General features: G+C 43.1%; 1 protein-coding gene and 1 long non-coding RNA gene across 5 annotated transcripts in view; one reads left to right on the top strand and one right to left on the bottom strand.

Annotated features, from left to right (window-relative positions):
• The window catches only part of LEO1 (LEO1 homolog, Paf1/RNA polymerase II complex component), a 33,851-nt gene extending 19,414 nt beyond the window's left edge, over positions 1 to 14,437 (top strand). For 2 of the 4 annotated variants that reach the window (XM_034938760.2, XM_003827842.6), the window contains 4 exons: positions 484 to 619; positions 2,469 to 2,655; positions 5,073 to 5,170; positions 14,202 to 14,437. In XM_034938760.2, the coding sequence (XP_034794651.1) occupies positions 484 to 619; positions 2,469 to 2,655; positions 5,073 to 5,170; positions 14,202 to 14,306 (526 nt within the window). In that variant the 3' untranslated portion in view covers positions 14,307 to 14,437. Of the gene's footprint in view, positions 1 to 483; positions 620 to 2,468; positions 2,656 to 5,072; positions 5,171 to 10,871; positions 10,970 to 14,176 lie in introns of all 4 variants that reach the window. The other 2 variants (XM_024925609.3, XM_008953170.5) reach the window with 2 other exon arrangements.
• LOC134729073 (uncharacterized) overlaps positions 5,159 to 16,099 on the bottom strand; it is a 31,459-nt gene continuing 20,518 nt past the window's right edge. Inside the window, exon 5 of the long non-coding RNA XR_010109921.1 lies at positions 5,159 to 5,472. This is a non-coding gene — a long non-coding RNA (uncharacterized LOC134729073). The remainder of the gene's footprint in view (positions 5,473 to 16,099) is intronic.

The raw sequence follows: 16,099 nt of genomic DNA, 5'->3' as shown, positions 1-16,099 counted from the left end.
GGAATCAGTTAAACTCATATTTGAATTCCATTTCTACTTGTGTGACCATGTGCCACTTTCTTAACCTCTTTTTGCCTCAGTTTCCTAAATCTATAAAATAGGATAATTATATTAATAATATTAATATATTAATATTAATTAAAAGTAATGGCAAAAACTGCAATTACTTTTGCACCAACCTGTAGTATCTAATTAATGCTGCTTGAGCGTATCCATTTATTGCTTCTAGAAGGTGATCATGCCATACAATCTTTTTGACTCCAACCTTCTGTTTTTCATTTGTGGAATAAGAATGTCTCAGTGAGCCACAGAATGAAGAAAACTCACAATCTTCCACCTTGGTATATTCAGTCGAGTGTCTCTGCCTATTTTTTCAGGTGACTAGGAAATGGTCACTGCGCTCTTACTTCTGTGACGTGGGTATCACTGGCTCACAAATGTATTTGGTAAACAGTGATATGCTCTTCGTTTATTTCCTGGCAGACCTCACTCTACGGACAGTGCCACACATAGAAAGATGACTCTGTCACTTGCAGATAGGTGTTCAAAGACACAGAAGATTAGAATCTTGCCAATGGCTGGTCGTGATCCTGAATGCCAACGCACAGAAATGATTAAGGTATGTTTGCTAAGCCTAAGCGTTATCCTGGGATTCTCTGGTATATTAGGCAAGTATTTCCCAAAATGCTTGTTCGTCATCTCTTATTGGCCTACCTTTTCCTCTTCCAACTGACATGAATAGGGAGCTGGATTCATTTCCTCAGCATTTGCCAAACAATGGGTGACGTGGCAATGATAGTAAAACAGAAACAGGGCTCAGGTTCTCTCTTCACCAGGCCCTGAGAGTTCAGCAACAAACCAGTGATTGAAATATCTGAATTTTCATGTATAAGTTCAAAGATCATTAAGTCATCTATGTGTGGTTTAGAATCCATGTCAGAAGTCAGTGGAGATACTAGAGAGTAGTGTAAAATAGAGAATAGACCAGGAGTTTGAATGAGAGAGTGCCTAAAGTAGACTCTGGTAAAGAATAAGACGAGCTTATGAGTTTTTAAGGTCAATTTGTAACATTCTACCTGGTATATTTTCAAATTTGACCCAGCTGTTAATTAGGCACAAGTTTATTTGGGGCATTGTACCTAATCAATAGAGCATGTGCTCATATTGGCTATTGGCCTTTCCTGCAGCACTTGATTTGAGAAGCCATATGCAGTAGTACAGGCTCATCATTTCTCCTCTCCATCTTCTCTAATCCCTACTAGATTTTGGCCTTTGCCCACCCTGCCTCTTGTGATTATGTTGTTTAGTGAAGCAGGGCATGGTGAGGCTAAGACAGTCCAGTTGCCTCAGGGCCTTTCTTACACATCTTATGGTCAGGCTCTGCTGAAGGTTTGGCTCTGAGCCCTTGCTTTTTCCTCCATCTTGTATTTGTTCATGGAGACAGATTAAACCAGATCTAATAGCAGTACCTAACCTAGTGGTATATAGGGGCATTTGCTATGGAGCTGGGCTTGTTCCATTTCCCCACCTTTTCTGTACAGACTAAGGGAACTGGAGGAACCTGCAGATTCCAGTCTCAGCATTATTGGAGAAGCTCTTGAACCACTTTGAGCATCTCCCCACACCCTCCTCCATGTCCCCAGCTCCTGTGAAAATGTAGACAAGGAGTCAGCTGGTTTGTTCTTAGTCCCTGTACTACTGACAGTGATTTTTACTCTAACCTCCGTACAGCCACATACTATTAAAACAACCTGTTCCATAGAATTTCTAGCAATATAATTGGAGTTGTATATGATAATACAGAGCAACCGGATGAGGAAGACCTTCAAAGAAATCCCAGAATATCCCTGAAACCTACTCCAACACCACCCCTACCCCCAACCTGGTTTAACATCAAGGTGCAGAATGCCAGGCAGTGCAAAGGAAATGAAAGGTCTACCTTGTGGCTCTAGGACGCTCCCCAACCTGTCATCAGGAGCCTTGAGGAGCTCTCTGGGTTGAGGGGCTGAGGGGCTGGGACCAGAATATCTGGGAACTATGGGAGTTTGGTAGAGCTGGGGCAGATCAGTTGTCTGTGGTTCAGGGATGAACAGGAACAGCCACTGCTGCTCCAGGGAGTCAATTTAGGTTTCTGCTGGGCATGAATGGGGTTTCTCAGGCGGGTTGCTTCTCTCTGGGTTAAGTGGCAGCACAGAACACCAGCACAGCTCCCGAGGACACACCTGTGCCAATGCCAGTTGGGCCGGTTAGTGTCAGGGCTCCCTTCTGCCGCTTTACCCTTGTGTTGCCTTTGCTCCTGCAAACCAAACCAGAGGGTCCATGTGGAGCCACAGAGGTGTGATGGGGAACACACACGGCACAGCTGTTATCTGGACCAGACAATACATGCTATTTGTAATAAAAGTGGGTTCAAGTGGGCACAAAAGTAGCTCCTTTTTAGGTTAAAGAGGTTATTTGCTTCTTTACAGAAAGAAGAAGAACGTTTGAGGGCTTCCATACGTAGGGAATCTCAGCAGCGCCGAATGAGAGAGAAACAGCACCAGCGGGGGCTGAGCGCCAGTTACCTGGAACCTGATCGATACGATGAGGAGGAGGAAGGCGAGGAGTCCATCAGCTTGGCTGCCATTAAAAACCGATATAAAGGGGGCATTCGAGGTGAGTCGTGTATGGAAATTACATTTCATCATTTCGGGACTCTGGACTTCATCTTGGCATTAGATGTAATCCGGCTGCCAAGTCACTGGACTTTTTTTTTTTTTTTTTGAGATGGAGTCTCGCTCTGTCACCCAGGCTGGAGTGCAGTGGTGTGATCTCGGCTCACTGCGACCTCTGCCTCCCGGGTTCAAGTGATTCTCCTGCCTCAGCCTCCCGAGTAGCTGGGATTACAGGTGTGCGCCACCACACCTGGCTAATTTTTGTATTTTTAGTAGAGACGGGGTTTCACCATGTTGGCCAGGCTGGTCTCAAACTCCTGACCTCAAGTGATCTGCCCGCCTTGGCCTCCCAAAGTACTGGGATTACAGGCATGAGCCACTGTGCCTAGCCTGGACATTTTATTTTTAAAGAACGAGTTGTCATGAGTGACCTAGTTCATTCAGGTGAGCTTGAAAGGTAGGAACTGCTGTTGTCCCTACTTTGGGTTTTATCCCTAGAGCTTTTGCTGTCTGACTTGAGAATTTGCCAGTTATATTGGAACTTTTGTCAACCTTTTTTATTACCTAATTGGGAATCAAGAAATTAAACTATTCAGAAATTATGTGATATTTTCTTTCATTCTTCTTCTACATTTCTCTTAGATTTACTTTTGCATATTTCCTCCTTTCACAAGTATCACTGATTTCTGATGATTAACGTTTTTTCCACACATACTGAATTTCAGGCAAATGCTCAACACTTGACATGCATCCTATTTGATCCTCATAACAACATTATGATCTAGTTGCTCTTATTTCCTTGTTTTTATTGAGGAAACTGAGACTTTGAGAGGTTGACTAATTTGCCCAAAGGCACGTAGTTGCTAACTGGTCAGTTCTTAAACCAAAGTCATCTGACTTCCGAGACATCTGTCCCAGCCGTGACTCTGCATCCACCTGGTTCTTACCCAGGGGTTCCCCCAAGCCAGTAGCAAGACGGCATGGTGAAAAGCGAACTAAGAAGACCTGGCTGGCCTTCTGACCCTGCCCGCTCTCATCTGAGTCCTGCCACTTTTTAGTTGTATAACTTTTGAAGAGTTACATAGTCTCCCTTAACTTCTGTTACCTCATTGTGACAAAAACAACCTGTTAATAATGGTAGTTAGAACATAAGGTTGTTTTGAAGATTACATAATATAATACATTTAAAGTACTTAGCCCAGAGCCTGGCATATAACAAGTAAATTTTTAAAACACCCAAATTTATTTTTCTCTGACTGTCCCATGAAACTCATTTCTCCTTTTCTTATAGTGACTGCATTTGGTCTGGTGACCTGTTACATATTACCTACCTATTATTTATTTGGGGACCACAGTACAGAGACCCTTTCTTTTTTGTCAATGCTGATTTCCCATAGAAAAAGATTCAATTGTGTGGAAATAAACCACACAAAAATTAAATAAAAATTTTAAAAATCCAAGGATGCTTTAAGAGAGAGAGGTATGTAACATTCAGGTCACCAGAGATTAAAAATCTAGCACACGAGTCTAGTAGTGCTCAGTTCCATACAGTAATCAGACAGGCAAGGTGTGGGGACAAAGGGAAGGCTTTGGGTTTTGAGGGGAGGGGCTTGGTCTAAAGTCCTCGGCTCTTATTCCACCCAGAGGTTCACCTGGGCTTGGGCAGTGGAGCAGATGGGCGCCCCTCTACATCTCTCTTTGAAAGGTCTGCCTGACAACAAACGGTCTTTACAGGACCAGGAAACCACTTGCTTGCTTTACCTTCAAACTCATTTTGGAATTAACTGTTACTGGTGGAAGAATGTCTCAGGCTTTAATAGTTGACTTCGTAAGAGTAGGGTATCTTGCCTCTTTAGACACCTTGCACACAAACCTTTTTCATCTTTAAAAGTGGTCAGGTTTTTGTATTTTGAGAGGGTAAGTCTGCTTCATTTCAGCATATCTAAAATTTATACTTATCTTTAAATCAAAAACTTTAAAATTATTTGGTTCCCCTGGGAGGAAATATACAGAGGGAACTAAAGATATTTATCAGAAGAAAACATTTAAGAATGAATAGGTCACTGTCTTTGAAAGTTACTCACAGATGGACACAGTGGCTCACGCCTATAATCCCAGCACTTTAGGGGGCTGAAGAAGGAGGATTGCTTGATTTTAGGAAGTTCAAGACCAGCCTGGGCAACATGGCAAGACTTCATCTCCACTAAAAGGAAAAAAAAATCAGCTGGGCATGGGTAGGTAGTGCACACCTGTGGTCCCACCTACCTGGGAGGCTGAGGCAGGAGGATCACCTAAGCCCAGGAGGTCAAGGCTGCAGTGAGCCATGATTGTGCCACTGCACTCCAGCCTGGGCCTCAAAGCAAGACCCTGTCTCAGAAAAAAAAAAAGGTGACTCACAATCTATACTTTTGCTTTCAGAGGAACGAGCCAGAATCTATTCATCAGACAGTGATGAGGGATCAGAAGAAGATAAAGCTCAAAGATTACTCAAAGCAAAGAAACTTACCAGTGATGAGGTAAGACCAAATTTATTCAATTCTAGGGGTTTATCCTGTACTCAGGAGCCAACTGCTTTGAATGAAGAGCTCACAGATCAGGCAGGCACAAATTAGTTGTCTACACACTTCACTGAAATCCAGTGAGATAAATGCAGTAACAAGACAGAGTGATCCAGAGGAGGATCTGATACCTGTGCTTAGAGAGGTCTTAGAAGGCTGCATGGAGGATAAGACTGCTTGCTGGGTGTTGAAGAGTGATCAGAAGCTTGCTGGTCACACTGTCCTGTCTCTGGTAGGTCACTCCGGATAGATGGAAAGGCCTGTAAGAAAAGGTGCAGGTCCCTGACATACCAAGGCTAATCCAAGAGAGAATGACAGATCATTCAGTGTGGTAGACCAGAGGGTGTATCTCCTTTTTGTAAAACTTCTCAGTATTTTTTTTTTAAATTAGGAAAATAATTCATTCTTGGTTGGATGCAGTGGCTCATGCCTGTAATCCCAGTATTCTGGGAGGCCTAGGCAGACAGATTGCTTGAGCTCAGGAGTTTGAGACTAGACTGGGCAACATAGGGAGACCCCATCTCTCCAAAAAAATACAAAAATTAGCTGGATGTAGTGGTGCGTGCCTGTAGTCTCAGCTACCAGAGTCTTGAGGTGGGAGGATTGCTTGAGGCTGCAGTGAGACATGATTGCACCACTGCACTCCAGCTTAGGCAAAAGAGTGAGACCCTGTCTCAAAAAAAAAAAAGAAAATAATTCATTCTTATGTTGGGAAAACCTATTTTCTTTTTATTTAGATGAAACAGTATTTGGCCGGGCGTGGTGGCTCATGGCTGTAATCCCAGCACTTTGGGAGGCCGAGGCAAGCGGATCACCTGAGGTTGGGAGTTCGAGACTAGCCTGACCAACATGGAGAAACCTCGTATCTACTAAAAATACAAATTAGCAGGGCGTGGTGGCGCATGCCTGTAATCCTAGCTACTCTCAGCCTCAGGAGACTGAGGCAGGAGAATTGCCTGAACCTGGGAGGTGGAAGTTGCAGTGAGCCAAGATCGCGCCATTGTGCTCCAGCCTGGGCAACAGGAGTAGAACTCCATCTCAAAAAGTATTTGAAATTGTATTGAGTAATTTAATAAATTGAAATAAATTTTCATTTATTATTGACATAAATTATTTCAAGATAATTTAAAAATATTTTATCTTATTTTTAAACAGCATCCTTTTCATATTATAAGAGAATAGGCCCTGAGAATTTTTCTTTTTCTTTTTCTTTTTTTTTAAGACAGAGTCTTGCTCTGTTGCCCAGGCTGGAGTGCAGTGGCGTGATCTCGGTTCACTGCAAGCTCTGCCTCCTGGGTTCATGCCATTTTCCTGCCTCAGCCTCCCGAGTAGCTGGGACTACAGGCGCCCGCTACCATGCCTGGCTAATTTTTTGTATTTTTAGTAGGGATGGGGTTTCACTGTGTTAGCTAGGATGGTCTCAATCTCCTGACCTTGTGATCTGCCTGCCTCAGCCTCCCAAAGTGCTGGGATTACAGGCGTGAGCCAGTGCGCCTGGCCTCTTTTTCTTAACACCCCAGTGAGTATTTAACACCCCACTGGGTGATATGGAGATACTGAGAAATTTAAAGTTTTCATTATACCAGTGAAATACTATATAAAGTAAAATACTATATATGGTATAACAGATGGTGAAAAGTGATAAGGAGACAAATTATGCAGGAAAACGATATAGAGAATGCTCTGGGGGGTCTTGGGAGTTGGGATGTTATACTTTTAGAAATGCTGTTCAGGGAAGCTCTCACTGGAATGGTGATCTCTGAGTAAACGTCTGAAGGTAGTGACAGTGAACTGTTCAGCTCTCTGGAGAGTGTTGCATGCAGAATTAGGAAGTGCATAGGCCCTGAGGTGGGAACCTGCCTGGCATGTGTGAAGAAAGCACAGAGGCTGAAGCTGGAGCCTTGTGAGTGAGAGGAAGAGGGCAGAAATATGATAGGGCCAGGTCACCTAGGGCCTCACACCATTTGTAAGGCTTTTTTTTTTTTTTTTTTTTTTTTTTTTTTTGTATTTTTTGTAGAGATGGGGTTTCAGCATGTTGCCCAGGCTGGTCCCGAATTCATGGGCTCAAGCAGTGTGCCTGCCTCAACTTCCCAAAGTGCTGGGATTACAGGCATAAGCCACTGCGATGGACTGTTTTATTTTGGTTTTTTATTCTGAGTGGTTTTCATTGGAAGTTTTCAGCAGAGGAGAGAAGATATGATTTAACTCTTAGTAGGATCACTGACTGCTTTGTTGAGAGTATGTTGATTGTGCCTGTGAAATAATGGCCTTACCTGTTTCCCAGGTATCTATAGATCAAGGTAGCATAGCGAGCTGAGAGAGTAGAGGCTTTGGAGTCTTAAAAGACTACCTAGGTTGGAATCCTGCTTCTACCACTGAAATCTTTTATCTTAAATGTCTGGCTTTTCTGAACCTCATTTTTCTCTCAGCATTGCTGTAAAGTTAAAATTTTATATCATATCATGTGTATAAATTAATATAAAGTTTTATTACACATAGTATATATGAAAAGTATATATTTATATTATGAAGATATCATTACTATTTCAAAATGTGATGAAATTGGAATTTTTAAAAGGCACATGGAAACAGACTGTTGACCATTTCAGTTTGTTCTCTGACAAGTAGGCCTAAACTCTCTAAGATAAGGACTTCCCTTAAGTGTCATTCAGGAGTAAATCAGTAATGTACCAGACAGCATGATTATTAGCAATTAAAAATTATAAATAATTTTTTAAAAATTCTTATTTCTATCCTTTACCCTAACTGGTACCTTTGTAAAGCTATGTAGCTGAAATTCCTATTTTCTTCTTTGGTATCTTTATCTGAAATATATTTTACCCTCTTGAAACATTTTCAGTGGTTGTGCAATTTTAGGGCAATTTTCTTTCAGGAGATTTTTGGCTTCTATTATTATTATTGAAAAATGAGCTTTCTAATGGTGATTTCTTTTGGCACTTTGAATACGCCATCCTCTGCCTTCTGCCCTCCATTGTTCTGATGAGAAGCCAGCTCTTTATTGCCTTGAGATTCCCTTGCATGTGACAAGTCATTTTTCTCTAGCTGCTTTCAGGAAGTTTTCTGTCTTTCAGCATTTTTACTGTGATGTATCTGCATGTGGTTCTCTTTGCATTTATTCTACTTGCAATTTGTTGAGTTTCTTGGATGTGTAGGGTAATGTTTTTCAACAAATCTGGGAAGTTTTCAGTCACTGTTTCATTTAATATTTTTTCTGCTGTTTTCTGTCCTCTCCTGCCATTCCCATTAGGTGTATGTTGGTGTGTTTAGTGGTGTCTCGCATTTCTCTGGGACTATTCATTTTTCTTCATTCTGTTTTCTCTGTTCTTCAGATTGCATAATCTCTGTCGATCCATCAAGTCTGCTGATCCTAGTTCAAATCTACTATTGTGCCGTTCTGGTCACATTTCATTTCAGTTACCCTTTCAGTGTAAGAATTCCCATTTGGTCCCTTTTTTTTTTTTTTTTTAATCACTTCTCTCACTTTAGTGATATTCTGTCTTGATAATACATTGTTATCATGCCTTTCTTTCTTTCTTTTTTTTTTGAGACAGGGTCTCACTCTGTTGCCCAGGCAGGGGTGTGGTGGCGTGATCTCGGCTCCCTGCCACCTCCACCTCCCAGGTTTAAGCGATTCTCCTGCCTCAGCCTCCCAAGTAGCTGGGATTACAGGCACATGCCACCATGCCTGGCTAATTTTTGTACTTTTAGTAGAGACGGGGTTTCACCATGTTGGCCAGGCTGGTCTCGAACTCCTGACCTTGTGATTCACCTGCCTCAGCCTCCCAAAGTGCTGGGATTACAGGTGTGAGCCACTATGCCTAGCCTATTTTTAAATTTATTTTATTTATTTATTTATTTATTTATTTTTGAGATGGATTTTCGCACTGTCGCCCAGGCTGGAGTGCAGTGGCGTGATCTTGGCTCACTGCAACTTCCGCCTCCCGAGTTCAAGCGATTCTCCTGCCTCAGCCTCCCAAGTATCTGGGATTACAGGTGCCCACCACCACGCCTGGCTAGTTTTTTGTATTTTTAGTAGACATGGGTTTTCACTATGTTGGCCAGGCTGGTCTCGAACTGCTGACCTCGTGATCTGCCCGCATTGGTCTCCCAAAGTGCTGGGATTACAGGTGTGAACCACCACGCCCAGTCTATTTTTTATACACAGAGGGTCTCACTTTGTTGCCCAAGCTGGTCTCAAACTCCTGAGCTCAAGGGATCCTCTCACCTCAACCACCCAAAGTGCTGGGATTACAGGCGTGAGCCACTGTGCCTGGCACTAGACAAAATTTGTTTGTTGGTTTTTTTTTTTTTTTTTGAGACAAAGTCTCATTCTGTTGCCCAGGCTGGATTGCAGTGGTGCCATCTTGGCTTACTGCAACCTCCACCTCCTGGGTTCAAGCAATTCTCCTGCCTCAGCCTTCCTAGTAGTTGGGATTATAGGCACCTGCCACCACGCCCAGCTAATTTTTGTATTTTTAGTAGAGACAGGGTTTTGCCATGTTGGTCAGGCTGGTCTGGAACTCCTGACATCAGGTGATCCACCCGCCTCGGCCTCTCAAAGTGCTGGGATTACAGGCATGAGCCACCGCGCCTGGCCAAAATTTGTTTCATTGTTCTGCAACGTATTTGTTTTAAATTAGATGAGGCAACATCTTAATGATGCATTTACAGTGCTGAACTGTTGGCAAATGTGAGTCCTCATCTAAGCAGATGCTATTTTTTTCTTGGCAAGTAGAAACTGTGAATGAAAATTGAGAAGTGTCATGGGATTTCTGTTTGTTTATTCCTAGTATTCTCAGAAGTGATTTTTTTTTTTTTAAGTGATCCATCAGATAGCCTTCTTCTAGGCTGGGCAGTTGCAAACCTATACTGCCTGACTTAAAAATGCCTCTTGGGAATGGCCACCTAGCTGTTACAGGAACCATCCTCTACCAACCTTACCCAAATACTCTCTTTCAGGTCTTCCTGCACTCTTCCCTTTCCTTCCCTGACAACAAAAATTTTACTTCCGTCTGGACCTCTCAACCCCTGCCATTGCCTCTTCATGGTACCCTAGTTTGAGTCCTGGTAATGGGTTACAATGGAATAAGGAATGGGAGCATTCCTGTTCTAAGTCCCTCTCTGTGCTTTGCACACTAAAGCCCACTCAAACACCGGGAGCCTAGGTATGCCTCTGAGATTAAGGGGAGTTTTCAGACCCCAGGTCCCCAGTCCAGAGAACACCATTATCATCATAGCATGCCTTGAAATGGGGGCAAGGGCCAGTCTATATCAGAGTGAACTGCATCGATTTTGGTGCTACCCTTTCCCACTTGTATGGCCTTGGGCCAGTCATCTCATATCTCTATTTCCTCATCTGATCAATGGAGTTTATACTCGCTGTCTTGTAAAAATGTTGCATTACAGTATTAAAAACAACAGATTTGAAAGTAACACAATATGTTGTAGCTGAACAAGAAATACTATTTTCCCTTTTCCAACAGAGTCTAAGTTACCAAAAAGAAGAAAAATGTAAAAGAGAGCTTTTTATTCTCCCTCATTTTTTTAAGTAGTTAAAACTTTACAAAATCTAAATTACCTCAAAGATCTGGATAAATAGGTAGGGGGAGAAAGTGTGTGCTGGTACTCTGTTCTCCAGGAGTCTGGGAAAAGGGAAAGACCCAAGCTGAAAGAAACAGGGAGACAGTGGAAAGGAGAGGTATCAAGGCCAACCCTCAGCTTTCTTAGACAAAACAGGTACGTTCTGTGAAGGATTACTCAGAATGTGATGTCAGGCAGCCTCCCCTCTGTCTCTCTTTCTCCAGCTCTCCCTCTTGAGACTCCATTTCCCCTTTGACAACCCTGCCTTATCTTCATAACTGTGGACTGTCTTTTTCTGTATCTACAGGGACCTGCATTCATGACTGTATTAGCAAGCTTTCTTTTAGACTTAATAAAAATATTTTTGTCATTTACTGCATTTATATATGACACTGGGATCTGTTGCAGTTATGTTCAGTAAGGCAGCATCCCACATGTGTAATTTCACAAAATGAAGTCATCCTGAAGGATTCTCTCACCTTTCTAAGTCCTGGGAGTCTGAGGAACTATATACCTTTGCTCTGTGTGATGGCTGGCTGGCTTGCTTATTTATTTATTTATTTGTTTGTTTGTTTGTTTGTTTGAGATGGAGTCTTGCTCTATTGCCCAGACTGGAGTGCAGCGCCGCGATCTCAGCTCACTGCAAACTCTGCCTCCTGGGTTCAAGTGATTCTCCTGCCTCAGCCTCCAAATCCATGCCTGGCTAATTTTTGTATTTTTAGTAGAGACAGGGTTTCACCATGTTGGCCAGGCAGGTCTCTAACTCCTGACCTCAAGTGATCTGCCCGCCTCAGCCTCCCAAAGTGCTAGGATTATAGGCACGAGCCACCACATACGGCCTTATTATTTATTTTATTAAAAATTTTTTTTGTAGCAATTATAATTTTTTTTTTGGTAAAGACAAAATGTCTTACCATGTTGCCCAGGTTGGTCTCACTCAAACTCCTGGCCTCAAGTGATCCTCCCACTTTGGCCTCCCAAAGCCCTGGGTTTACAGGTATGAGCCACTGCACCCATTCCCTTTGCTATGTTTTTCTGTGCTTATGTGTAGCTGCCAGAGAAGTCAGTCCTTGGCAGGCCTTTTTTTTTTTGAGACGGAGTCTCACTCTGTCGCCCAGGCTGGAGTGTGGTGGTGTGGTCTCAGCTCACTGCAACCTCCATCTCCCGGGTTTAAGCAATTCCCTTGCCTCAGCCTCCCAAGTAGCTGGGATTACAGGTGCCCACCATCACGCCTGGCTAATTTTTTTGTAGTTTTAGTAGAGATGGGGTTTCACCATGTTGGCTGGGCTGGTCTTGAACTCCTGACCTCATGATCCGCCCACCTCGGCCTCCCAAAGTGCTGGGATTACAGGTGTGAGCCACCACGCCCAACCTTTTTTTTTTTTTTTTTGATACGGAGTCTCCCTCTGTCGCCCAGGCTGGAGAGCAGTGGTGTGATTTCTGCCCACTGCAACCTCCACCTCCCGGGTTCAAGTGATTCTCCTGCCTCAGCCTCCTGAGTAGCTGGGATTACAGGCATGCGCCACCACGCCTGGCTAATTTTCTGTATTTTTAGTAGAGACGGGGTTTCACCGTCTTGGTCAGGCTGGTTTCAAACTCCTGACCTCGTGATCTGCCCGCCTTGGCCTCCCAAAGTGCTGGGATTACAGGCGTGAGCCATTGCGCCCGGCCGGTCCTTGGCAGGCTTTCTAAAGCAGAATTTCACAGCTTCTTACTCCAGAGGATGGATTAGGACTGGTGCCAGTGAGACTTCTTTGGGAGAGCCCTGGCCATCTCCTGGCTGCTGCTGTCCAGGGGCCTTTAGGACAGGCTGTACCATCTTTTAGAATTACCATGCTAGTTCTTTTAGTGATTCAAATTTCATCTCATTAAAGGATTTTAGAGCTGAAAAGACAAACACACCAAGGCTCACTTTTGGAAGGTTACCAAAAAATAGTGATTGCATTAAAATGTTTTAAGATTTTTCCTTTGGAAATTAAAAGACAAGTAGTGTGATTGAATGTGCTCTTTGCCTGTGGGGCTGGGAGTATTTGGGTTTGCTCTAGCCTGCAGAGTAGAAAGGAGGGGCTCTTGTCCCTTCTTGGGGGCAGGGTCCATCTTTCAATATTGCTGTTTAGGTATTTCACTGCTGTCAGCTGGGAAGTAAATGGAGGAGGAGGACTTCTCTAAATCCCTTACTGTGGATTCATAACTTCCCCCCTTTGAATTCTGTGGCCTTTCAGGTCTGTGGGAATGTATTTGGGATAATAAGGCAGGAAACAAGTGTGAGATGCTATCTTGTCTGTCAGAGGGCCAGCCATGAGAACCATCAGAAAAAAGTGGGCATACCAGGTTGCATTCTCCATCTAGCAGCCTGTGGTCACAGCAGCAAGATGTCTGGCTTTCCCTAACTTCAACCTTCAAACCATTTGTTCATCCCATTTAATTTTTAATTTTTATTTATTTATTTATTTTTGAGACGGAGTCTTGCTTGCTCTGTTGCCCAGGCCAGAGTATAGTGGTGCGATCTCAGCTTACTGCAACCTTCGCCTCCCGGGTTCAAGTGATTCTCCTGCCTCAGTCTCTCGAGTAGCTGGGATTACAGGCGTGCGCCACCACACCTGGCTAATTTTTGTATTTTTAGTAGAGATGGAGTTTTGCCATGTTGGCCAGTCTGGTCTCAAACTCCTGACCTCAGGTGATCCACCCCCTTTGGCCTCCCAAAGTGCTGGGATTACAGGCATGAGCCATCATGCCCGGCCCATCCCATTTAGTGTCAGTTTGTTTTAATCAGTATTTGATATTTAGATACTGACATGTTCAAATTCTATCTATCTGTAAAAAATGTTTTTTAGATAACTTCCTAAATTATTTGTTTCTGTTAGAACGTTTGTACAGAATGATTTTAAACAAACAGAGGAAACTTGTTTATAGATGCCCTTTAATGTCATCAAATATTTTCTTAAAAACCTTTATGATGTTTTTAATGCATTGAAACAAATTGTTCCAAAAAAACCAAATCAACAGTCTTTAAAATACTGAATTTTAGATAATGAAAAGAAGTGAAATGCTGAGGAGGCAGAGAAAAAAAATTTGAGAAATTACCTGATCATGGTAAAAATATCCTGACAGGACCAGTGGTTAGACAGGCAGAACTTCCTCGGGAGAGCCCCGCCCCTTCTGTGGCAAATCCTGTCTCCAGTTTCCTGCACATCCTACTCTGTGTTCAGAGGTTTCCCTGTGAGAGATTAGTTCACAGTTGCTGACACCTCACAATCTCCTTCACAATCTGCAGGAACCGTTACTTTTGAGTTGTCAGAGGGTCATTCAGCTCATAGCTACTTTTGATAAACCATCCTAAAAATGTTCTTTATTGACTTGTAGATTTGTAAAAATTGTATCTGTTTAGGAAGGTGAACCTTCCGGAAAGAGAAAAGCAGAAGATGATGATAAAGCAAATAAAAAGCATAAGAAGTATGTGATCAGCGATGAAGAGGAAGAAGATGATGATTGAAGTATGAAATATGAAAACATTTTATATATTTTATTGTACAGTTATAAATATGTAAACATGAGTTATTTTGATTGAAATGAATCGATTTGCTTTTGTGTAATTTTAATTGTAATAAAACAATTTAAAAGCAAGTCTCTATGTTTAAGAAATCTACTTTTCCGGCCAGGCGCGGTGGCTCATGCCTGTAATCCCAGCACTTTGGGAGGCCGAGGCGGGTGGATCACAAGGTCGTGGTGGCGGGTGCCTGTAGTCGCAGCTACTCGGGAGGCTGAGGCGGGGGAATTGGTTGAACCTGGGAAGCAGAGGTTGCAGTTAGCCGAGATCGTGCCACTGCACTCCAGCCTGGCGATACAGCAAGACTCTGTCTCAAAAAAAAAAAAAAAAATCTACTTTTCCCAAAGCAAACTGATTTTGTTAATGCTTTAAACAAAGTCTTAGGTCTCAGTGAATTTCTGCTGCTCTCTCAACCCACTTCCTCTCATTCCCTACAAAGAAGCCTTCTGGGCCAGGCTGAGATTCTCTCACAATTCTGGAGACTTGGAGTCCAAAATCAAGGTGTGGGAGGGCCATGCTGCCTCTGAAGATTCTTGGCAGGGATCCTTCCTTGCCTCTCAGTTTCTGGTAGTTCCTGGTAATCTGTGGCTTTTGACAGTATGACTTCAGTCTCTGCCTCTGTCTTCACCTGACCTTCCTTGTGTCTCTGTTCCGGGTCTCAGTATCTCCAGATCTCCCTCTGTTCGTAAGGACACCATTCATTGGATTTAGGGCCAACTCTAATCTGGTGTGATATCATCTTAACTAATTACATGTGCAAAATTCTCTGTTTCCAAATAAGGTCACATACTGAAGTTGTGGGTAGACATGGATTCGGCGGGGGGTGGGGGGGTAGGTCACTATTCGATCCACAATGATAATGATGATAAATATTGTTGTAATATAATTTTTAAAATATTGTATTCAAAATTAATGTAAAAAAATCCATAATGAACAAAATGTCAAAATTTTAAATAAAGATGGGATCTGGGCCGGGCGCAGCGGCTCATGCCTGTAATCCTAGCACTTTGGGATGCCAAGGTGGACATCACCTGAGGTCAGGAGATCGAGACCATCCTGGCTAACACGGTGAAACCCTGTCTCTACTAAAAATACAAAATTAGCCGGGCATGGTGGCGCGTGGCTGTAATCCTAGCTACTTGGGAGGCTGAGGCAGGAGAATTGTTTGAATCTGGGAGGCGGAGGTTGCAGTGAGCTGAGATCCTGCCACTGCACTCCAGCCTGGACGACAAGAGTGAGACTCTGTCTTAAAAAACAAAAAATACAAAGGGACGGGAATTTGATTCCTCTTGATGGGAAGAATGGCAAAGGATTTGCAGGTACGTTTGAAATCCACCACACACATATTTGCCTTCTCTGTGGAGCTCTTCTGCATACACTAATCTTGTCCTTACTGACAGCCTCTACTTTTACTCTTCTTTCTTCCTGGTGCTATTAGTCCAAACTGGGAGTGGTAGTTGTGGGAGGCTTACCCTGAAGCCTGGTTATAGAGAAAGAAAAGTGACATCAAGAGAGGGGAGGCCTAAGTCATCATCATGTCACTTTCCTAACTCAGAAATCTTCAGTGCCAGCTATTTCCTGGCTAATCAAATGGAAACTCCTCTACCTGGTTTTTAAGAGCCTTCATTCTGACTCCAGTCTCTCCAAGGCAACACAATTTTGTGTGCTTGTGTTAAACATTTTACCAGTAGACACCTGTGTCAGTTGTTAAGCTCTTGTCTCGTCTCCAAACCTACTCT

Source organism: Pan paniscus, chromosome 16, assembly GCF_029289425.2.
Source record: "Pan paniscus chromosome 16, NHGRI_mPanPan1-v2.0_pri, whole genome shotgun sequence".
Lineage (NCBI taxonomy): Eukaryota > Metazoa > Chordata > Mammalia > Primates > Hominidae > Pan > Pan paniscus.
Note: the sequence above shows the minus strand (reverse complement) of the source record. Positions and strands in the feature narration are given on the sequence as shown.